The sequence below is a fragment of the Sorex fumeus genome, unplaced genomic scaffold (genome assembly GCF_029834395.1).
Source record: "Sorex fumeus unplaced genomic scaffold, SorFum_2.1 ptg000098l, whole genome shotgun sequence".
In the NCBI taxonomy this organism is placed as follows: Eukaryota; Metazoa; Chordata; class Mammalia; order Eulipotyphla; family Soricidae; genus Sorex; species Sorex fumeus.
This window is the reverse complement of record NW_026606155.1, coordinates 63,768,264-63,793,105: the sequence shown is the minus strand read 5'-3', so window position 1 is coordinate 63,793,105 and position 24,842 is coordinate 63,768,264. Positions and strand designations below refer to the sequence as shown.

General features: G+C 41.0%; 1 protein-coding gene across 1 annotated transcript; it reads right to left on the bottom strand.

The window, feature by feature from the left end:
- Positions 1-16,910: 16,910 nt before the first annotated feature.
- DTD2 (D-aminoacyl-tRNA deacylase 2) lies at positions 16,911-24,842 on the bottom strand. The gene is made up of 3 exons (XM_056134232.1): positions 24,706-24,842; positions 21,535-21,604; positions 16,911-17,388 (listed from the first exon to the last, which is right to left on the bottom strand). The coding sequence occupies exons 1-3, from the start codon at positions 24,814-24,816 to the stop codon at positions 17,063-17,065; spliced, it is 507 nt and encodes a 168-aa protein (XP_055990207.1). The 5' UTR covers positions 24,817-24,842; the 3' UTR covers positions 16,911-17,062.

The window sequence follows — 24,842 nt, the reverse complement described above, 5'->3', positions numbered from 1 at the left end:
ACCTGAAATATTAATCAGAGTGGTCCAGTATTGAAATGCTTGCATGATTTCTCTACTTAAAAGTAAATGAAAATATTAAAGGGAAAGGGGGAGAAAATTAGAAAATTATTATAGTGCTAATTATCATATTCCAAGACATTTTAGGATAGACACAAGTATGTGTGCTATTGCTACAATGGGAGTTTCCAAAATCAAGTATAAGGAGGTATCTGTGGCAGGAGACCAAGAAGGCTTTTTTCTCCAAAGGGCTAAGTCTAGACAGCAAGGGTGTCTGTGAACATCAGCAGCAAACAGCAGTCTCACAAGCCCTTTTCAGGTCATTATTGCAAGTTCATCATTACTTTCCTTCATGCTCAAGCAACATGGGCACGCACATGATGGCAGCTGATCACTATGGTGACGGAATTTCCTAAAATCAGCATTTTCTTAGCTTGGAACAGGGAAGTTCATCCTAAGTGTAGACAGGGTGGGCATCTTTTAAAATTTTCCACAGACAAAGCAAAATCATCTCTAAAAGCACATGCTACAAATCAATTATAAAATCAAAGAAAAATCAAAGATACATATAAAAAGTTTCTATTGTCCTAGATGATTTGATGTTAATAAATAAGCATGTAGCAACAAGGTTTTAGGGAAAATTTCACAGATAGCAAATTTATATCATCACCAGAAGAAAAAAAGGATTTTTATAAAAGCCTCCTGGAGGATATGGACACTCATCATTATTATTTATGAGATGATAGCAAGAACACTGAGTAACATTTTAAATAATATTGTGAAATCATCTTGAAACTAAAATTAGGCCCAGATTTATAATGGAAAAAAACACTACCTGATACCAAGGAGACTGAGGACACATTTGTTCATTGCTAAAAAAGACTGTCAGTCACTTTTCTCTTTTACTGTTAAATACAATCTGAAAACCTTAAAGTAACTTCTGTCAACTCAGAATCCCGAGATAATAAGGTGCTTTCTTTGTAGGAAGAACAAAGGATTGTGTCCACAACAAAAAGGAATGTGGCGTGGTGGCAAGGGCCCAGAGTGGACCTGGAAGACTACAAAATGCTGGAATCACCAAGGAAACAGGGAGAGCAATGACATGGCAGAGGACAAGGGGAAATGCCTGATGCTTTTAAAACACAAAGAAAAACCCATGAGACACAAGTATCTAGCTATTTAGATGGTGATCTCATATATTTTTTTGAATCAACAGAAACACTTATGGTCACATGAAGGGAAAAAAAACAACATTATGCAGATCCTGTGATTTTAATTTAATCAAGATTTTATACTTTAAAGCGACTCCATTTTCTTAGTTCTGCAAAAAACGTTGAAGCTGAATGGAATTCTAAAACTTGTCAAGGACAGTTACCTTGCATGTGACAAGAAGTCTGGGAGGGTTAAGTTATCTTTGGAGAAAAGAAAATGTCTAGTCCATGGAAAAGCTGAGACCCCAACAGAGGCCCCCAGACTCATACTTCCCCGAAATTACCATTATGCTGTCAGTTCTTTGATGTTTATCTGTATTGAGAATCACAAGTGGGGTGCTGGGGGTTTGCTGGGAAATGGCACCTGCCTTGCAAGCATGACAAGGACCCCCAGTGCCTCTCCGTGTGCTGACGCAGTGCCAGGATCTCAGCTTCTTGGGACCCCAGCACCCCAACAGTGTGTGATCTCTGGCACATATCCAGGTGTGTGAACACCACAGTGTATGATCCCCAGCATAACTAAAAGATGTGGAAGTGATATGTGCAAGTACCACAGTGAACACATGTGAGCACTATGATGAAAGTATGTGAGAACCATAACTAAATGAATGTGATCCTTGGTGAGCACAGGTGGAGCATCGCAGCTGAAAGAAGTGCAGCCTGTGAGGCTCCTGGGTTCAATCCCTAGCACTGCACGCACACATGCACATGCGCGCGCGCACACACACACACACACACATACACACATGTGTACCTATGTGACAATCATAACCAAATCTATAACAAAATCTATGATCTTATGCATCATAAATTATAGTAACAGAGAATGAAAAGGAGAAAGGAAGATTCACAGATGGGGAAAAATGACATCAAAATGCAGATTTTTAGATCTCAACTCAAAAATCTGGATTCAGTTGATCTCTGGTGAGATGCAGGAACTGATACTTTTTACAAGATTTTCTATTAATTCTGATTAAAATGGTTCATAGATCATACATAAACTTCCAGAAAGCTAGATAAATAGTGGAATCAGTTCAAAATGAATGCTTCTCTATTCTCAGATGCAGACTTTGAAGGGTAGTTTTCTAACCTAATTAAGAGTGTGAAAATTATTTCTCCCATGAACAATTATTTGGCATCTTTCATTAGAGAAGAAAGAAAGGCACACCAGGTAGAGAGGCTCTGCTATAAAATAAACTAATGTGAGCAAACATTAAATGCAGCAGACTTAAAGCCTTAAGAGTTTCTCTTATTATGTAGAAGCAAAGGGGAGGAAATGAGAAGAATGAATTAGAGACCATTAGTAAACATGATAATCTTTCTTTAGAATGGATAGACAGGTATTAAAGCAAATATAACAAATATACTTATTGTGCAACCAAGGTGGCAGGTATATAGGTATGAGCTATACAAACTTCCCAGCATTTCTACATGTCTGGCATCTCAATCATTGCATCCTTAAACTTCAGGACAATGGTACTTCCACTTCTCTCACTGACTCCATCTACCTGTCTGACAGATACTGCCAGGAGTGGTCCAAACCACCCCCTCCAAGAAAAAAAAGGGGGGGATGCCTAGTAAGAAAAAAGTCTTAATTTATTATCTGTTAGTTCAAAATTAAGCAAACAATAACTTAAACATTGGAACCAAGGGCAGCATTTGCACTGATATGGTTAGCTATTTCCTTAATCAATTCCAAACCTCCCCCTCAAAAAACAAAACAAAAACCTCTACAGTTTCTAACACTAGGTCTTTGTGACACTAATAGATAATGGTTTTTAGATACTGTTACACAAAGTATTGCCTACAGAAATACTTTTTCTTCTCATTCAGAAAAAAACAACCTGATAATAGGTCAAATTTTATTAAGTTTCTTAAGAGAAAAAATGATGGTTAATTCAGTGCAGATTCATTCATATGAAAAAGTCCAACACAGGAAGTAGGATCATATTTATCAAGAAGTTGACTTTTTTTATGATATGCCCATAGAACTGCTCTTCTAAACATAAAAGGATGTGTTTGCTGATGCAAAAATGTTGCATCAAAATCCATAGTTATAACCAAAATAGACTTACTTGGTTCACAAAGTTTATTTTACAACGGACTCAAATACAGTTTTCTTAAAACACTTTTCCATTGCTTTTAGAATTTTTTTCCTTTTTTTAAAAAAATTATTCATTTTATTGAACCACTGTGAGATAGTTACAAAGCTTTCATGTTTGAGATTCAGCCATACAATGATCGAACACCCATCTCTCTACCAGTGCAAATTTTCCACCATCAATGTCCCCATAATACATTTTGAGATTCAATTGAGAGTTTTGGGGCCTGAGTTATTGGTGCACCAAGATGGTACCTGGAGGTGGGTTGTGGGCGTGACATCTGGCATCAGGAGCATATGGGAAGCCAGGGAGAGACTGTCCATCTCCGCTGCCACCATGCAGCTTGAAATTTAGTTCTAGAACCCCATACCTGGGCCTTGCTTGTGTAAGCTCATGGTTGCCGGAATTCCATCTGGAGTAGGCAGCTTTTAGAATTATTTTTCAGGTTCAGAACGATTACATAAACACAGTTTTGTTATATAAGTTACAATAGAATGAACTTTAAGAAAATGTTAAGTTGGGCTGGAGACACAGCATAGAGGTTAAGGTGCTTGCCCTACAAAAAGCCGACCCTTGTTCTATCCTGGCATCGCATATGGTTCCTCAGCACCATCAGGAGTGACCCTCGAGCACAGAGTCAGTTAGGCCCTTCCCCACTCTCCCACCAACACAACCAAAGAAAATGTTGTGACCACACTGATAAAATCAAGTAATAAAATAAAACCAGCAATGCCCACATTTGTGTTGAGACTCCAAGATCCTTCAATTTAGTCTGCTACGTGCTTTCAGGTGTTATACTAAACCAAGAAGTAGCTGTGTTGAACTTGATTCCTTCATGCGTCACATGTGTCAGATGCTGAACATTCAGTCTCCAGCACCACATGACCCCTAGCACTATATCAAAGGGTATGGATCCTATTAAAAAATTTAAAGAGATTCTGACATTGGTTCACTAAAGTTCTTCCTGCGTGATTTCACAACAGCCATAGAAGTTTAGACTTTGTTCTGTAAATAAAAAGTTATTTAAAATTTTCTGCAGAGTATTATAAAGAAAGGAATGTCCTAGGAATATAACCTTGGAAAAAGGCATATAGAAAGAATTCTTATTTTTTTCATTTTTTATAATTTTATTTATTGAATCACCGTGAAAGCAGTTACAAAGCTTTTGGGTCTAAGTCTCGGTTATATAATGAAACACCCGTACCTTCATCAGTGCCCATTCTGCACCACCAAAAACCCCAGCATACCCCCATCCCACACCCTCCCCCTACCTGTGGGGCAGATGATTTCCACATTACTCTCTCTCTACTTAGATCACATTCAATATTTCGACACCTGAGCCCCCAATATTGCTCGAGCGGGCCCAGTAACATCTCCATTGGAGACTTTGTTGTTACTGTGTCTGGCATATCGAATACTCTCGGTAGCTTGCCGGGCTCTCCGAGAGGGGCGGAGGAATCGAACTCGGGTCGGCCATGTTGGCTGCGTGCAAGGCAAACGCCCTACCCGCTGTGCTATCACTCCAGCCCCCAATATTATTTGAGATTTTATCCCAACACTCAGATCTGCTGAAAAGGCAACCGTAGACAATTTGTTTTCTATTGCTGGTTAAGAATAACATATGATGTTGTGAGGCTGAAGCAGTGGCCACGCGATTTTGAAATTCCGAAATTTTAACACTTAAATCTGGAGGGATTTCTGCCAAAACGTGCTGGGTTCCGAGATTTCCTCCTGAGTCTCTGGGATCATGGCCATCAAGCAGCTTGATCAGGAGCCAGAAAGGCCGTTCGTGGGCGATGACTTGGGGTCTCATTGGGGTGGGGAGGACAGGCCCAGCTCCCCCCCCCTTCCTGTGAGGCCCAACAAGTTTCGTCACTGCGGGCCCAAGCCTGACTGTCCAATGGCCTCTGGAGGATACGGCCACCGAGCCGCCAAGGGGGAGCAGGCGGAGTGACAACACCCTTTCCTCCCTGGGGTGGCCTGGCAACAGTAACCTACCGCGAGCTCCAGACGCATTTCTGCCAAAAGTCGCTGGGTTTTGAGATTTGTTTCTGAGTCTCTGAGACCATGGCCATTAAGCAGCTTGATCTGGAGCCAGAAAGGTCGTTTGTGGGCGATGACTTGGGGTCTTGTTCGGGTGGGGAGGACAGGACCGGCTCCACCCCCATCCCGTGAGGCCCTGCGTGTCTTGTCACTGGGGGCCCAAACCTGACTGTCCAGTGGCCTCTGAAGGATGGCAGCCACTGGGCCACCAAGGGGAACAGGTCAAGGCACAAAACCTATTCCCACCTGGGTTGGCCCAGCACTGGTAACCTTCTGCAGTGACCGGACGCATTTCTGCCAAAAGCCACTGGCTTTCGAGATTTATTTTTGAGTCTCTGGGATCATGGCCATTAAGCAGTTCAATCAGGAACCAGAGAGGCCATACCTCCAATTATATAGCTGAGCTGGAGGTGGTTTGTGGGTGTGTTTCCCACATACCTAACTTTTGGCCATTTACTTTCTTGGTAAACTTTGCCGCAAGTTTTTGGGGTCTGGCCAAAGGCACAGCAGCAATTTTGGGTTATCTGGAAGTCTGCTGATGCATTTGCCTCCCAGGTACAGATTGATCTGCTGGCACCATACCCCCTAGAAAGAATTCTTGATGGGAGAAACACGAAGGGAAGATAATTAAGAGACCACAAGGGCTGGAGTGATAGCACAGTGGGTAGGGAATTTGCCTTGCATGCGGCCAATCCAGGTTCAATTCCCAGCATCACATACAGTCCCCTGAGCACTGCCAGGAGTAATTCCTGGGTGCATAACCCCTGTTCAATGGCAGGTGTGACCCAAAAAGAAAAAAAAAAGAGACCACCAAAATTAACATACAATTAACATATTGCCTTGGGGGACTTTTTAATTTTTTTTTTTTGTATTTTTATCACTGTCCTCCTTCAGTGTGAGACTTTGTTGTTACTGTGTTTGGCATATCGGATATGTCACGGGGAGCTTGCCAGGCTTTGACGTATGGGTGAGACGTATTGCTGGGCTCTCCAAGAGGGGCAGAGGATTCGAACTTGGGTCAGCCATGCTGGCTGCGTGCAAGGCAAACGCCCTACCCGCTGTGCTATCACTCCAGCCCTGTATTTTATAATTTAAAAATAAATTTTAAAATTATAGTTTACTTAACATGGTTACAACAGTGCTGAAGTTTGTGGTATTGATGTACAAAGTTTATATTTCACCATCACGAAAGTGCCCAAAACTCTCACCACTGTCCCTATGTCATTTCTAGTTCATTGCCTCTCACACCTTCCCAGCTGTTTAAGAATCTGAGTTCTGCCAGGGGCTTGGCATCAAGTAAACATATGTTTAAAATCATTATAAGGACTGGCTTCAGAATAGAAATGCTACTTTTCTAATTTTTCCCTTTCAGAAACAAAGTCGTTATTTCTAATAAATCAAAAGGCAAGGCACTTATAAATACATTAGTTATCATGTAGTCTTAAAAAAAAAGTTTAACTAAAAGTAGATCCTCTGCAATGGTAATCACAGAGTAAAAATCTGACACATCATTATTCTTATATCATACCAACCTGAGTTGTTTGATACATAGTTCCAGAACATGTGGCATAGATTTGACAGTATTTAGACTTGGCATTTTATGAGTTTAATTCATCATGATAGGAGTAAGAATATAATCAACAGATACTCATAAATATTATTGACCTTTCTATATCCCTCCACCTTCTTCCCATGCTGCGGTTGTGATGACCGGGGTTGCACACGGCAGGTTGTGGTACTCAACAGGGTCATGGCGCTCACTCAGATCCCAGTCCAGGCTGTGATGCTCGCCGGGGTCCCATGCCAACTTGTGAAGCTTTCACAAAGGACCACATTTGTTCACTGAAATGTCACTCCTTTCCCCCTTTGCCCCCCTGAATATCATTAATGTTCATCTGTGCTGTATCATGTTATATTTTTGTTCCTTCTTAAGGTTAAGTAAAATTCCATGTCAGGTACGTAACATTTTGTTATTTCAGGGGACTACACCTGGCAGCACAGAGGGAATTACTTCTAGCTCTGCCCCAGGTATCACCTGAGGGGTTGGCTTGGCAGACCATATGGGGTGCTGGGGATGGACCCAGATCAGCTGAATGCAGAGCAAGTGTACCATCTCTTTAGCCCCTCTAGTACATTTCACTGATTGAGTACTTTGTCAATAAACACTCGAGTTGCTTCCACAATATATGGATGCTATGAACATCAGTGTAAAAATAGAAATGCTAATTTTAATTTTTTGGGTTATTTATTTATATATATATGAGTTCAGGCACGGGGACTGTCCTCGCTGCCGGGGCCCCTTGAAGGGGAGCGGGTTGAGCTTTCCTCCCCGCCCTGACCAGGGCTCCGGCAGCCAAAGACCTCCAGGACCAGCCACCACCATGCTGAGACCACTCTCCGCACACATGAAGGTACTGGCAGAGGGACAAAGTCATGCGGGTTCCGGGGCCGAGATCTCCAAGCCTACTCGGATTTGGGCCGAGCATCCTCCACCCAGATCCTCCAAATTCCAGTAGGCGGGGGTCACACCCACCAACTGGCCCCCTGGAGCCGTGTAATCCCATCAGCGGCCAAGACTCAGAGACTATAAAAACCAGCTCTCGGAACCGCGCGGCCGCATTTGCGGCCGTGCAACATCCTATTATGACATCTTATTATCTCATTCCTACTTTGGACAAACTGGCAGGCTACCGAATGTAGCTTGCCCACATGGCAGAGTCTGGCAAACTCCCCGTGGCATACCCAATATGCCAAATACCAGTAACAATGATGGGTCTCATTCTCCTAAAGAGCCTTGAATATAATCTCAGGGCTACGATGAAGGAGACGTTACTAGGGCCTGCTTGAGGCAATCGAAGATTAACAGGATGATTTGTGATTTTGATTTTGTGATATGAGTTCAAGAAGCTGCTCTGTCTAACGTTCATTGATTTAAAGATGGCATTTGATTCTGTTGAGACTGAAGTGGTCATCGAAGCCCTAGCCAAACAGGGCATTCAAACTCAATACATCAGGATCCTTCGTGAGCTATATTGCAGATTAACTACTAGGATTTCACCATTCCACAGGGAGGTGATCATTGACGTCAAGAGGGGTTCGGGAGGGTGATACCATTTCACCAAAACTCTTCAGTGCCACCCTCAAGAATGTCATGCGACGACTGGAATGGGAAGGAATAGGAGTGAAGATAGACGGTTGGCAACTATACCACCTCTGCTTCGCTGATAACATAGTTCTATTAACACCAAACATCAGCCAAGTAGCATAAATGCTGGCCAACTTCGACTGTGAGTTTGGAAAGGTCGGACTACAGCTAAATCTCACGAAGACAATGTTTATGAGAAACAGTCTCATTCCTGATGTTCCATTCACTCTCAATGGGACGAACATCTCTAAATGCAACAATTATGTGTACCTAGGTCGAGAAGTCAACATGACGAATGACCTGGCACCTGAGTTGCGCAGGAGGAGAGCGGCTTGGAACGCCTTCAGGAGCATTGAAGAAATAGCTAAGAGGAGGAAGAACCTCCAGCTCTGGAACCTTCGATTCCACTGTTCTTCCTGCATTAACATGTGCCTCTGAGACCTGGGCCTTATGAATACAGATGAGAATGCTATTCGGGTCTCCCAAAGAGGAATCAAAAAAGCTATGCTTGGAGTATCACCTTCACTCAAATGAGAGAAAGAATCCGGAGTTCTGGAGTTCCGACCTCCGTCGAAGATCAAGAATCAGGGACGCTGTCTCGTTTGCCAAGGTGTTGAAAGTCAGATGGGCTGGACACATTATGAGATTTGGAGACGACCACTGGACTAGAGCCATTACTGATTCCACGGGATGTCAAAAGATGGCGTGGCTGCCACCTATGAGATGGTCAGACTTCTTTGTCAAGACTCTGAACAATCAGTTTGAGGCTTTTCTTGTTCTTAGAACACCATTGGGCTGCACTGGCGCACGGCAGGGACTAATGGAGACATTGCTGGTGCCCGCTTGAGCTGGTCGATGAGTAATGGGATGTCAAGTGATCAAGTGATAAATATATCATTGTCACTGATCTCCCATTGTTCATCGATTTGCTCGAATGGACTCAGTAACGTCTCCATTGTGAGACTTGTTGTTACTGTGCTTGGCATATTGAATAAGTTACGGGTAGCTTGCCAGGCTTTGCTATATGGGCGAGATACTCTCGGTAGCTTGCCGGGCTCTCCGAGGGGGGCAGAGGAATCGAACTCGGGCCAACTGGGTCGGCCACGTGCAAGGCAAATGCCCTATCTGCTATGCTATTGTTCCAGCCCATATAAATACATAATATAAGATAAAGATAATATATAAAATACATAATATATAAAAATTTATATATAACTATTACATATTTATTTATAAATACATAAATATAACATATAAATATATTAAATAACCTAAATAATTAAAAGTAGCATATATTAATTATATTAATATATAATTAAATTTATATTAGGGCTGGAGCGGTAGCACAGCGGGTAAGGCGTTTGCCTTGCACACATCCGACCCGGTCAGCCCAGGTTCATTTCTCCACCCCTCTTGAAAAGCCTAGCAAGCTACTGAGAGTATCTTGCCCATATGGTAAAGCCTGGAAAACTACCCATGATGTATTCAATATGCCAAACACAGTAACAAGTCTCACAGTGGAGACGTTACAGGGCCCACTCGAGCAAATCGATGAACAATGGAAGCACAGTGCTACAGTGCTTTATATTATTAATATAAATTAAAATGATAGCACAGCGGTAGGGCATTCGCCTTACAAGCGGCCAACATGGCCAACCCGAGTTCGATTCCTCCGCCCCTCTCGGAGAGCCCGGCAAGCTACCGAGAGTATTCGATATGCCAAACATAGTAACAACAAAGTCTCCAATGGAGACGTTACTGGGCCTGCTCAAGCAAATATACTTAAAATTATATTAATATATACAAAAGCCAGAAGAAGAAAGATAAACACAGAACGATCTCACTTACTTGTGGTATATAGAATACTGGATGAGGAAGTGTATTGTTGTAAAATGGGGAAGCTAGGTCACCCCTGATCCAAGTGTTTAGAGTGGAGAAAGAGAAGGAAAGCAATCAATGAGTGGGAAAAGGGAATGGAAAGTAAAGGTTGAACTGGTGTCAGGGCTTCAGTCATACTGGTAATATGAGAAGTATTGCCATGTATCCAAAATCCAGATTCAACAAAACTGAAAACATGAGATGTAAGCTGCAACCACTGAAACTTTGTAATGTGTTTCTCAAGTTGACATGTGGGGGATAGGGTGGGTGGGGAGTATATGGTTGGAGGGAATTTGATACTTGTGGTGGGATCGGTGTTGAAATATTATATGCCTAAAACTCAACTATCAATAACTTTGTAAATCTTTTTCTACAAAGTAAAATTTTTTTTTCTTTTTGGGTCTCACTGCAATGCTCAGGGCTGACTCCTGGCTCTGTACTCAGGAATCACTCTTGGTGGTACTCAGGGGACCATTTGGGATGCTGGGAATCGAACCCGGGTCAGCCGCATGCAAGGCAAACGCCCTCCCTGCTGTGCTATCGCTCCAGCCCCAATTTTTAAAATATAAATAAAACAGTTCTTTAATTAAAAAATAAAAGAACTGGACTTGTTAAAGCAAATGTCAAGTCTATTAATTTCAGATTTGTCTATTTGAAGGCTGGAAAAATAGTAGTGGGTAAGTTACTTGCCATATATCCAGTCAACCCAGTTCATTCCCTGCCACCTAAAGAGGAATGATCCCTAAGCACAGAGCCAATAGTAAGCTCTGAGCACTGCTGGGTGAGGCCAAAATTTCTCAGATTAATCTATTCCTTTTTTTTTTCTGAGGCATCACAAATAAATTATCTCCCACAATATCTATACAAGTTTATATTCCATAAGCAATGCACAAAGGCCCAACTTCTCCATCATTTTCTGCTTTTGAAAAAGAGTCCTCCTAATGAACGTGAAGTGGTATTTAATTTTGATTCTGATTTTTAATTTCCCATATAATAAGTGATGTTGAGGATCTTATTCTCATGTTCCTATCGATCATCTGCCTACTTTCTCTGAAGCAATAAACATATTCATGTCCTCTGCCCATTTTACAATTGGGCTTCATGATTTTTTTTTGATTGTGTAAATTTTTAAAAAAAAATCTTTAACATTGGGGCTGGAGTGAGCTGGAGTGATAGCACAACGGGTACGGTGGTTGCCTGGTTCGATGCCCAGCATTCCATATGGTCCCCTGAGCATGGCCAGGAGTAATTCCTGAGTGCATGAACCAGGAGTAACCCCTGTGCATCGCTGGGTGTGACCCAAAAAGAAAAAAAAATCTTAACACCACGATTTACCAAGTTGTCCATATTACAGTTGCTTCAGGCATTGAATGTCCTGACACCAATCTCACCACCTATGATGTGTCCTTTCTTCCACTAATGCCCCCAGTTTTCCACCCATCACCCATCACCTCGGCCTGCTCCCTTGCAGGTACATCTTTACTTCATACTGTTTGTTACAACACAATAGCAAGTGGAATTATCAAAAGTTAGATCAATGAGTTTATTCGTGATAATTACTGTGTCTCACAATGATGTTACTAAAGTCATTGTCGGATAATCTACTATACTGGTTAGTGGTTGAGTCTTCTGCATTATAGTTTAGACTTATTGAGCTTGGTGGTCTTCTATGCAATTTTCTCATCAAGATTTGCTGTGATACTCCTGGGCTATAAAATTGAGGTGTTGTGTGGTCGTGTATGCAGTGGTGTGGTCCAGGAGCTATAGATCTGGAACAATTTGGTGGTTTGGCAGTTTGATGAGGTTCAGTTGTGGAGCTGGATGTTGAAGGGTATTAGGTGTGGGCTGTGCTGTACCTTCAGGGAATCTGCCCGCCCCCATTCCAAGGCTCTAGAGTTTTCAGCTTGGATCAGTCTATTTTGGAAGACTTGGCAGTATCGTTCTTTTGGTGATGTAATGCTGGGCTGTTTCTGTGCCAGCAAGATCGCAGGTTAATGGTGTATAAATCCTTTTTATATTCTTATTATCAGTCATTAGCTGATGTTTTGCACTCTGTTATAGTTCTTCCATATACACCAATAGTGTTTGGACTCGAGGCACAAAAATTACCAGAGGTGCCACTTCCTGGCTATGGTGCCCGCACATCGTTTTAGTCATGGTTTTTGTGGGCAGGCAGGCGGGGGTGGTGGGGAGTGGTGGTGGGGGAACTCTCCTTTCGGTGGTGCATACATACATTTGTGATGTAATCAGAAATCATGTGCAGGACTCCAAAAATTAGAGGTTCCAGGTTTAAACCAGATGGTGCTGGGCACATGTGGGATACTGGTAATCACAACTTATGATCAGGTCTGGAGAAAGAGTACAAGGGCTGAGGCATTTACCTTACATGCCACTGGCTTTGGTCTTATCTCCAATAGAGCATGATGTGCCGAGCACAGAGTGGGGACAGACTCAAGCAGTCAGAAGTTGTCCAGAGCACCATGAGATGTGAAGTTCCCCCACCAAAAATAAACCCCAAACCTCAAGTGCTGGCACTATTTCTTTTGATATTAACTAATGAAGGAATGATAAAAGTATATTTGTGTATCTAAGAATATTAAAACCATATGAATTGGTATTACATCTTACATTGTTTTCTATAATTTATACCATGAGTTTAATAGAACAGTAAAGAATGATATCCTATCAGAAATATTCTAGGGGCTGGAGATATCACAGCAGGTAGGGCATTTGCCTTGCACGTTACCAACCAGGGTTTGATTCCCAGCAACCCATATGGTCCCCTGAGCACCGCCAGGAGTAATTCCTGAGTGCAGAGCCAGGAGTAACCCCTGTGTATCGCCAGGTGTGACCCAAAAAGCAAAAAAAAAAAAAAAAAAAAAAAAAAAGAACAAAAAAGAAATATTCTAGACTCTTCGAGAAAAGGTATTCGAAAGACATCCTTCTGAGTAAATAAATCAAATTCACTGCCTGGTCTTTCTCAAATGAGCCACACTGAAAGATGCTAAGCTTTTATCAATTTCAGTATTAACAACTCTCAGTAAGAAAAGTCAGGAAGATTCCTAGTGGAAAAAGTATAGTCGTCTTACTTTAAGCAGTATTATCCCCATTATATACTCTTAATGTAATAAAGTGAGATATTTATTGAAGATTCTTTGAGCTCCTGAACCAGAGGAGCTAGTGAAAGCTAAGATGTAGCTATTTTCATATCCACAGGTATTTTTGTGAGTTTTTTGTTTTGTTTTTGGGTCACACTCCGTGATAACTCGGGGGTTACTCCTACTTCTGCGCTCAGGAATCACTCCTGGCAAGCTCATGGGACCATATGAGATGTGCAGTGCAAGGCAAGTGCCTTATCCACTGCACTATATTCCAGCCCAGTTTTTCTTCTCTTAAACTAGCGTCCTTGGAAAGAAAACAAAGTTAGCAGCCATCTTCTGTTTAACACAGCTTCCCATTATTGAAATTATCCCAGATTCACGGGTGGGGGTGGGGCAGGGAGCCAGGAATAAGAATTTTCTGGGGCCAGAGAGCATTTAAAGCATTTGCCTTACAAGCAGCCAATCCCAGTTTAATCCCCAGCACCACTTATGATCCCTTCAGCATTGCCCAGAGTAAACCCTAAGCACAGAGCCAGGGTTACCGCAAGCACAGCCAGCCATGGCCCAGCCCTGCCCCGTCAAATTATCTGAACTATAAAACAACAATCTAATTGTGACTAAGCATTTCATCCAGACACAAAACCCTTTAAAATAAAATAATACTTTTTAAAGATATATATGCATGCATACATATCTATCACCTTTGAGTTGTCAGATAAAATTGAATTTTTCAGAGATTAATGAATAGTTTATTATATTTTAATAAATGTATAGTGAATCAATAAAGCAAAAGTTAGGATAATGAGCTTATTCCCCTACCAGTTATTGATTTTCAAGTTCCAAAATAGAACAGTACAGGAAGGATGGAGAAAACAATAGGATTTTAGTGACAATAAAAATTTAAGTATCTTAGGAAATCAGATCTATAGAAATCATTAGACACAAATAAATTTCTATCAGTAACCTGAGATATTTGTTTATTTCATCTTTTTGGTAATTAGAAATATTATTTGGCTTTCTTTTTAAAAGACTGTATAAAAATGATCATTACCTTTATGGTTTCACTCTTTTTTTTTCTTTTTTTGGTTATATCTTCCTCTTTTGCCTTTGACATGTTTATCTTATTAACTATCTATTTTCTTTCACTAGCTCAGTCAACCCAGTCTTCAGTAAAAAAAATACCATAGAGAGGGTGATTTTAACAGCAAAGTTCTCACAGTTCCAGATTAAGTACCCACCTGGTAGTTTCTGAAGAGGGTGGTTGTGTGCTCCTGGCTTCTAAATGTTCCCCCTCACTGCTGTCCTTGGTTAGGGCGTAGGGAGAGCAAGATGTCTGCTGCCTCTTCTTATCTGATTAATCTTTCCAAAGGCCCTGCTCCCATGGCCGCTACTAACCCACACCACTTCTCAAAAGTCTTATCTCCAAGCACCACCATCACAATTGGGGTATCTGTACTGGGAGATTGGTATATGAATTCGGGGAGCATACATTCACGGAGAAAAAAACACAGCATGGGATCCCAATCATGAACAGATTAATAACGAAATGAATGCACCAACATATTTTTAAACAATTCCAGTAAAAATTTCCCCCCCTTTCTTCTGTGCACAACAGTTTAACTCAAGGAACTTCCTTTTTTAAAAAAATGCATGATGTATGGGGCTGAAGACATAGAACATCTTGCACGCAGTTGATCTGAGTTCAGTCCCTTGATCCCATATGGTCCCTAAGCATTACTAGGAGTGATTCCTATGTACAGAGCCAGGAATAATCCCTGAGCATCGCCGAATGTGACCCCTCCCCCCAAAAAAAAAACCCCTAAAAAGTTTTTTTTTAAGGAGACGACTGCTGGACTAGAGCTGTTACCAACTGGATTCCATGGGATGTCAAAAGAACGCCTGGCCGCCCACCTACAAGATGATCAGACTTCTTCGTCAAGACCCTGAACGAACAGTTGGAGGCTCTTCGTGTTCCTGGAGTGAGCAGATGCCATTGGACTACTCTAGCACGTGACAGGGACAAATGAAGACGTTATTGGTGCCCATTTGAGCAAACTGATGACCAACGGGATGACAAGTGATACAAGTGATAGAAAAAAATTTTTATTTTTTAAAAGCTTGAGCACTAATTTCATGAAGCAGTAATTTTCAAAAAGTGAAGGGTGTTTGTAGAAGCAATGAGAAACGGAATATAAATGCATAAGAATGTTAAATAAATACAACTTTTAATACCCCTAGGAATCTTCTTATAACTTAATGCACTTGAAATTCCTTTTAAAGTTATATATTGCATATTAACATTTTCACATTATAATCTAGCTATTATTAAAAGTCATAGTAAATTACACTTTTATTCAAAATGTGGAAAGCTCAAATGGTAAAACAAACTGACAAAAACTAGATTGGTCTGTGTGAGATTCTATTTCTTTATTTTTCCCTGGTGCTAGAAATCTAACTCAAGGCTTCACACACATACAGCAAGAGCTCTACCACGAGTCATATCCCAGCCCCAGCCGTTATTCATTGTGAAGACAAATAGTTAATTTTATTAGTATTGGAGGGCTTAAGATATTTACTTTTCATTAAATATAACAAATTATTGTGAATGACTTCATAAAAATAAAATTAAATTTAAAAAGATGTTTACTTTTCAAAATTCTTCATTGAAATACTTCATTTCTCATGGGGCTGGAGTGATAGTACAACGGATATGGTGTCTGCCTTGCATGTGGCTCACCTGAGTTCCTGGTATCCCATTTGGTCCCCTAAGCACTGTCAGGAGTGATTCCGGAGTGAGCCATGAGTAACCCCTGAACATCAATGGGTGTGTCCCAAACACCCACCCTCCCCCCCCAAAAAAAGAAAAAAGTACTTAAGTTTCTCTGACAACTGATTAGAAAGCATATTCAGATCTCGCTTTGCTGGGGCCTGGACGGTACAAAGGACTAGAACACATGCTTTATGTGGAGGAAGCCTGGGGTGGAGCTCTGGCATCACATGGTCCCTTGAACAAAATGGGCTGGGTTGGAGGGCAGCCCCTGATCATCAATATCTGTGACCCTCACCCCAAACAAAACACAAAACAAATTTTCAGTGGAAGTATAGGTACAAGCAGGATGAAGTTGACGGTGACCCAGAGTTCTGATGACTTGGCAAAATGAGCCAACGAGCTGGTTCCACCGTAATGGATAGAACCCAGAATTTTCTTCCCAAAAAAGATAGCAAATTTATATATTTGAGAGGTAAGGGACGAAAACTGGATTATAATACAGATCATTCTATATCAGAAATTAAACACAGAAACTTAAAAAAAAAAACTATTTTGCTTTTTTGGCGACTGCTCCCAGCTCTGTGCTGAGGTGTATATGTTTATGTGTGGTGTGTGTGTGTGTGTGTGTGTAGGGAGGGGGGTGGGGGGGTGGGGGGAGGTGGGGAGGAAGGGGGGAAGTTGCTCCCTGAAGTGCTCAGGGGATCATATGTTACTGAAGATCAACCTGGGTCTCCTGCATGCCAAGCATGTGCTCAGAACTGTTGAGCTATCTCTCCAGTTCCAAACTTTATATTTCCTCCAAGAAACTTTAATTTTTAAAACTCAATCAAGTGTGTATACGGTCCATTGGTATCCAGTTTTAACACTTGCCTGTTCCCATAAGTGCCGTGTTCAACCACAACCCCCACTTCACTGCACTTGCTGTTAGCAGCGACTTCTTTCTCACACAGAGTCACAAACTGGGAATAGAGTTCTAACCCTTCTTCTTTTCCACAGTTAGAATGGTACTGCATACTTCTTCCTTTCACTCTTCCCCCCAGGGTGGCTTGGGGGACAATAAGAATGTTGCCAGGAAGATCCAAGATAGAGACGTGCTTGCCGTTTTCTGTCTCACTTAATTTCACATTTAAAAGTGTCTTAACTGGGTGGTGAAGGGAGAGGAAGAGAAAAGATGAAGAAAACAAAAAACCTTTAAGTCAGGAAATCTCACGTTTAATATCAGCTTATACATCTTACCCAAATTTTCTCTTTAGATTTAAAAAACTGCTCTACAGGACTGGAAAGATTGGACAGTGGTTAAGGCTCTTGCCTTACATTTGGCAGACCCCGAAGCAAGCCCTGAGCACATACTTGGGAGCAGCTTTTAAGAATTGCTGGGATGGCCCAAACACACCCCCCTCAAAACAGAAAAAAAACAAAAATACCCAGGAAGTACACAAACAAAAAGAAATTTATTATCAGAATCTGAAGAATGAATTAAAAAGTATAGTTACTGAAACCATCATCAGATAAATAAAAGGAAATTATACTTTTATAGCTAATGAAAACGGTACAAATCATCCTAAATATTCTATGAAGCAAAAACCTAAATTTAGAAATCTTTACCATTTTAACATTAACTATTTTTTTGGGGGGGGGTCACACCCGGCGATGCACAGGGTTACTCCTGGCTCTGCACTCAATAATTACTCCAGGGGACCATACAGGATACTGGGAATTGAACCCGGGTCGGCTTAGTGCAAGGCAAACGCCCTACCTGCTGTGCTATTTTTGTCCAGCCCCACATTAACTATTTTCTGAGCAATAATCAGAAGAAATGCTTGGCATAAAGTAGCATTAGGGTCTCCTTGCCTCTAAAAAGGGTCTACCGTTGATTTATAAGAAATATATTGGGGCTGGAGAGATTGTACAGTGGGTAAGGCTCTTGCACTGCATATGGCTCCTGAGCTATGCCAGGAATGATCCCTGAGCACAGAGCCAGGAGTAAGCCCTGGGTACTGCTGGGCATGGCCCCCAAACCAAAACCAAAAAGATACTAAAATCAAACAGAAATTCATTATTAGAATCTGAAGAATGAATTAAAAGTACAGAGTTACTGACACCATCATCATATAAATATAAGAAAGTATGGCATTAAAAAAAAAAAACTACATAAACTCAAAGTTTGTGCCAAAAATTAAGCTTCAGAGGATGCTTTATACTACTGGGTTTCTAGTAACCATCAAAAAGGAATCAGTAAGGCTGCACCACTCTATAAATCAAGAAAATTAACTTGATGAAAATCTGACAAATGAACACTGATGCGAATTCCAGTTTTGTTTTTCTTTGCTTTGGGGCCACACCACATTGTGCTTAGGAATCACAGGGTTGGGGGGGGGGGGCAGGGGCGAGGCGGTAGAACCAGGGTCAGTGTGTGTAAAGCAAGTGCCATTTAACCCCTGTACATCTCTCCAGTCCTTCAAATGAATTATTAGGCAACTATTAAGAAAGCATTATCCCTTCCACTTAACTAACATCACCTAAAAAAATCTCTAATTTTCTCTATTACAAACAAGACTTAGCTAGGAAGTCAGCAAAACTTACTGTGCTAAAGATTCTCTAATTCTCCAGAGTACTTCAATTCAAACACTATCCAGCTATGGTCACCTCAAGTTTGTGACATATTCATGAGGCAATTCTAAATAACAGACCAGTGATCTATGATTTATTATACTTCCATATACCTCCCTCTACTGGCTATAACTAAGAATTTAACTAATGTTGCTATACAGATACTAGGATGTACAACTAAAGGGAATACGACCACAAATGTAAGTAGAATTAAAATGAGATGTTAATGTGAGGTTGAGTTAATGTCAGGTTGAAAATTCAAAGGTTCTAAGATTATCAATCAAAAATTTCCAATGATATATATGAAAAGTTAAATTTTGATAGGTCCTTGGGTATCTGTCCAGTTATACTGAAGAGCTTAGAAAGATTCTGCATAGCTTTTTATTATTCTATTTAGGTTTTTGTAGATATAACTGATTGCTCTGTCCCAAGGGCTACAGGATTTATTTGGGAAAATCTGAATACATGTAATAAGAATAAGTGAAATCAAGGATAATCTCATCACTCTACTTACTTTGCTTTCTGGGACTGAAGTGCAAGATAATTTATCAATAATAGATAAATTTATTTTTGTTATAACTCACATGAGCAAATGGCAATCCTTAAGAATTCCAATCTATTTTTTTAAAATTTTTTTGTTTTGGGGACATACTCAGTAGTGGCTCTGGGCTTACTCCTGGCTCTGTGATCAGGGATTATTGCTGGTAGACACTTGGGGAACCATATGGATCACCAGATATAGAATCTGGGTTGGCTGTGTGCAAGGCAATCACCTTACCAGCTGTACTGTTGTTCTGGTACCCTGAATCACAGTTCTTTACTAAAATCATGATACTAAAGCTCTCTCTGATCTACATTAAGCATCTCCTCAGTGTTGTTCATTTACCACAATCTTTGCATGTGGTTAAAGTGGCATTTGTGGAAACACACAGGATTTAATCACTGTCATTATAAAATAAAATGCAATTTGGATTTGGTTATTTAATTTTCTTATGATTAAGACATATTAGTATGAAGCAAAGTTAGAAGTCAATCTTTAGTCACTATGACAAAAATTCTCTATTTCTGAATTTTACAATACATAAAGACATAAAATTCAAGACAAAATATTAATTCAGGGAAATAAATAGAATGTTCATTATCCAAGGGTTACCTAACAACAGCCCTTATTTCATTTTCTTTTGTGTTTGGTTTTGGGCCACACCCAGTGGTGCTCAGGGTTCACTCCTGGCTTGTGCTCTGGAATACTTCTGGAGAGCTTGGGAGACCATAGGGGTTACCAGGAATCAAGTGCAGGTCAGTTGTGTGTACCTAATACCCTACCCGCTCTACCACTGCTCCAGTCCCATTTCATTTTCTTAGTGAGTACTTCAAAGATCTCTCTTATTCTCTGGATTCAGATTTCAAACTTTATAATAACTGACTTCTATCCTATGTCTTGTACTGCTTTTCCTCTGACAAAGCTGTCAAACATGTTCAATGTCTCAGTATAAAATTGCCATTAGCTTTAGTTTTTTGTCTAAGTTGTTTCTCATAGATTATTTTATTTTTAGTTTCTACTAATTGAAGCTCTTCTGGTTAATTTTGGGGAAGAGGTGTGTTTTTTGCTTTTGGACCTCACTAGGCAGTGCCCAGGGCTTACTCTGGACTCTGTGCTCAGGGGTCACTCAGGTGCTCCTGGGGGGACTGTATATGGTGCTGGGATTTGAACTACTCATCTGCATGCAAGGCAAATGCTTTAACCCTTTTCTTATCTCTCTACTCCCTCTATTTTTCATTTTTTTTCTGATTAACACTCACAGTCTATTTGTATAATTTTTATTTCTAATTAATCCAAGTAATGAATGCTATGCTTTACTAATTAGAATATAGAGATAACTCCATTAGTTTAGGCTTTAAAAAGAAAGTCATTATTATTTCAAATAGTTCTGAAATTGTATGATTTGGTTTGGTGTATCTGGACCCATGTAGTGACCACAGGGTGAAAGGCTGAAAACTATGCAGGATGCTGCAAAGCTTCAGGCAGATCAGTGACTGTTCAGTGATGCCTGAACATGGACACTGTAACCTTGCTTCCTGGAGGCATGACAGTGATGACATTGATCTCAGGTCAAGCATTAGGAGAATCTTGCATTTACACACATTTTCTACAAACAAGCACATAACTGGCTCATTTCAATCCTGCACATAAATAAAGTAAATCTAAGCTGAATAGAGATGATGGGCCCCTCTGACATGTGTCAGAGGTGTCACCTATATATACCTAGTTGGTGACTCTGGAAGACAAGAGAAACTATACTAAAAAATGTAGCATCTGTTTATCCCTATGTGGCTAAGCAGCTTCCAACAAGTTTCTGTCTCCTTGGCTGAATCTCAGCGTGTTGCCCAGATGGGCCTATATTTGTGTACTTTTCTAAACCTGTCTGTAAGTCATCAGAAATGCTGAAGACACTTGCTAACTTTAAACCTTGGAACAGGGAAATATTTAAAGCCAACACCAGTACACAGAGTTATTTATAACTTTTGAAACTCACATTTTTAGAACAATTGATAATTTACATATCAGCATAATTTTAAATTGTGCTTTTTGCCTTTTTTTTCCCCTCCCCAGTTACTGAAGAGTTCCCTCTTCATTCCTACTCTAACAAAGAAGTAGTATCAAAAATCAAACACATACCCATCTTGGGAAGAAGTTCTTTATCAGCTCCTTTGAAGAAGCACACATAGATCACTAATCCTCTATGAATCTATGAAAATCACCACAGTAAACTCAGGTTAGCAAGATATTTCTATACAAAGAGATAAGTAAACATAATTTTGCAAATATACAAATAAATAGCAAAGAAAGAAAAGAAATAAGGTTTGCTTTGGGGCCACACCCAGTGGTGTTCAGGATTCACTCCTGGCAAGTTCGGGGAACCATGTGGGATACCAGAGATTGAATCTGGGTTGGTCATGTACAAGGCGAGTGCCCTATCCACTGTACTATTGCTCCAGCCCCAAGAAATAAGTTTTTTTGATAAGACATTTGATGTCTTTGTTTTTAGGCCATACCAGCTGAACTCAGGGTTTACTCCTGGCTCTGTGCTCAGCGATCATTCTGGTGATGCTCTGAGGATCACAGGAGGATTGAATCCAAGTCAGAGCATGCACCCTGTGTGCTGTACTATATCTCCAGTCCTTATTTTACATTTTAACTTCCAAAGAATTTACAGACTGTTTCATAAATTGGGTAACTGAATTTATCCCTGAGTTGAATCTATTTTCAGCTGTATTTTACAGTTTTTTTTTTTATGATCCAAATAGTCTTCTAAGCAAATACAAATGCAGCTCTGCATTCATACCAGATTAACTTGAAAAAGAAGGAATTTTTAAAAAATGCATCTGGGCTTTTGGACTAAATGGACTTCACTGCATGCCCACACTAAAGAGTTGGCAGGCTGAATGACAGACACCTGTACCACGTCATAAGCCTCTCCACTGGAAAAGTTTCAGCATGACTTAAAGGCTCAAGGATACTCATATCTGGACACCTGCAAATCAGAATTCATTATCTCTTTGCAGAAACAGAAAGTAATTGTTTCCAATCACTGCACTCCCTCATGATGGAATTCTTTTAGCTTATTCCTAAAGACCTGAAATGACCTCCCCACTTTCATTCAGAATCACTTTCTTTGTAGCTTTTTCTGGAATAAAGCATTTCAAATATATAGGAAAACATAATCCTGACTATAGCTTTAGAAAACTCTCTTTGGCTGGGATGCGGCTCAGTGTCAGGGCACATGCTTCAGAGGTATGAGGCCTAGGGGTGCCCCAGCACCAAAAGAATAATAAAGGGCTAAGGGAAGCTCATCCCATTGGGCCCAAGAGATAGTACAGCTGGGAAACCACTGGCCTTGCATGAATCTAACACAGGTTTGATCCTGGGTACCACATTTACTACCCCAGGCCTTGCTAGGAGTGACCCCTGAGCTCAGAGCCATGGATGGGAGAAATAGCTCAACTAGGCCTGAGACCTAGGTTTGATCCCCAGTACTGGCCTAATCCCTGACCACTGCCAGGAGTGACATCTCCACATCACCAGCATTAAGCAAATACAAATGCAGCTCTGCCCCCACAATGTGGTCAGGGTGTGCCCAACAAAGAGAAAACTACATACATGAAACCAAGAACTTCCAAAATAATCTTTAAAATCTGTGGCCATTATAAATGTTTAAAAAATAATTAGAACTAGCTTGCTCTTCAAGCCAGGGGTCTCCCTTGTCTTTTTGTCTTTTTGCTTATTTCCACACTGGAGAAGCCTGTGTTCTCTCTGGAACATATTTCCTCTCTTTTCTCTCTTACATCTTTCTAAGGAGGTTTCATCAATAAAAGCTACCTTGCTTCACACACACACATACCCACCACAAATTAAAAGAGTTTTTATAACAGAACAGAAAGAGGCTATTTAAGACACCACTGGAATAAAAATGACAGTCTCATCAATTACTTGCCAACTTTATACTAATGTAATAATCATTCACGGGATTTCCTATAGGAGGGAAAGCTTAAAGTATTTCTAAAGTTTATAAACACAAAGTGATGGGTTGGAAAGCTGCAAAAAAAATCTGTAATAGGAGGAGACAAGGCAATGAAGAATTAAAGAATAAAATTTCAAAAAATGAAGGAGCAACCAAGACCTTAAAGAAACGATGCCAAATCACAACCTTCGTGTTCTCCATCTGTCCTCTGCTTGCAGGAGAGAAACGTGGTCTGGAGTCATGGACTCTGTACTACTCTATTAGAAATCTATAAACTTTTTTGTGCTTCTTTACAAGAAAAAAAAACTTCCTCTAGGGTATTGGATGAATTTAGTCTTATTAGAATACAATTTAAAGTCAACAAGAATAGGAAATGAGAAACTTTCTGTGTATAATATTTCAGGAATCAAACTCAGGGCCTCACACATTCAAGGCAAGTGTTCTGACAACTGTGCTATAGCCATATACACTTTTTGCTAATGAAAATGTAAAGAAAAAAATACAAGTATTTATATTATTTTAAAATTATCAGTGGGTCAGAGACTTAAGATTTAATGATTTAAGAACATTTATGTTAAATGTTAGATCTTGAATGAGAGTTCCCTATAGTTAAGGTTTGAGTATCTCCGAAAGTCTTGGATATCAACTAATTTTTCCTCCAACTTCTCCAAAAATAATACTTCCTTTCCTCCCTCCCCTACCCCTCCCCGATCAGGCTATCTTTAATTTATACATACATAAGGGAATTATGTGTGCAACGTTTTAAGTTCTTTGGAGAAAATGTGTTTAATAACAGTGCAAATGTGAATTTTTTCTTTTCTAGTTACAAAGTTTCCTTTTTCAAAGTTTCTTGGAAATCCTCATTTCTTGGCTTAAGACCTAGCTTCAGTCGCAGGGAGATCACTGGCGAGGATTCAAAGAACGGATCAAAACTGATTCTGAAACGCTGGCCACAAAACTAACCGACTTGCGGGCAATCAAGCCCAGCACCGGGCAGCGTGAAAGGCGCGGCAAAGCCATTCGCTGGCTTTTTAGAAGTGAGACGTCTGAAAAAAGCGGGTGGCGAGCAGCGGGGTCGAGTCCCCAAGGGTCTCCTTAAACCCTAGAGGCACCCTTCAGAGAGGGGGGCGGAGGGGATGAAGTCCGCGGGAGGCGGCGCCAGGGTCGGTGGGGGCCCGACTGAGAAGTCCAGCACCGCCAGGCTGACCGCGGGAGCAGCGTCCGGCAGACAGACCGGAAGTCCCACCACCGCCAACAGCGCACGCCGGCCACCCGAGACCGGCTCCGGCCCAACGCCAGCAGAACAATCCCCGCTGGGCCAACGTTACCTCCACCCACTGGGCCACGGCGTTTTCTTCGGCGGGGCGTACTTGCAGTCGGGCGTACAGACACTGCTGCAGGAGTGCCCGAGCCTGAGGCTGGGAACCGCGCTCAGCCATGGCAGGAAGCCGCAGACCTGGTCCGG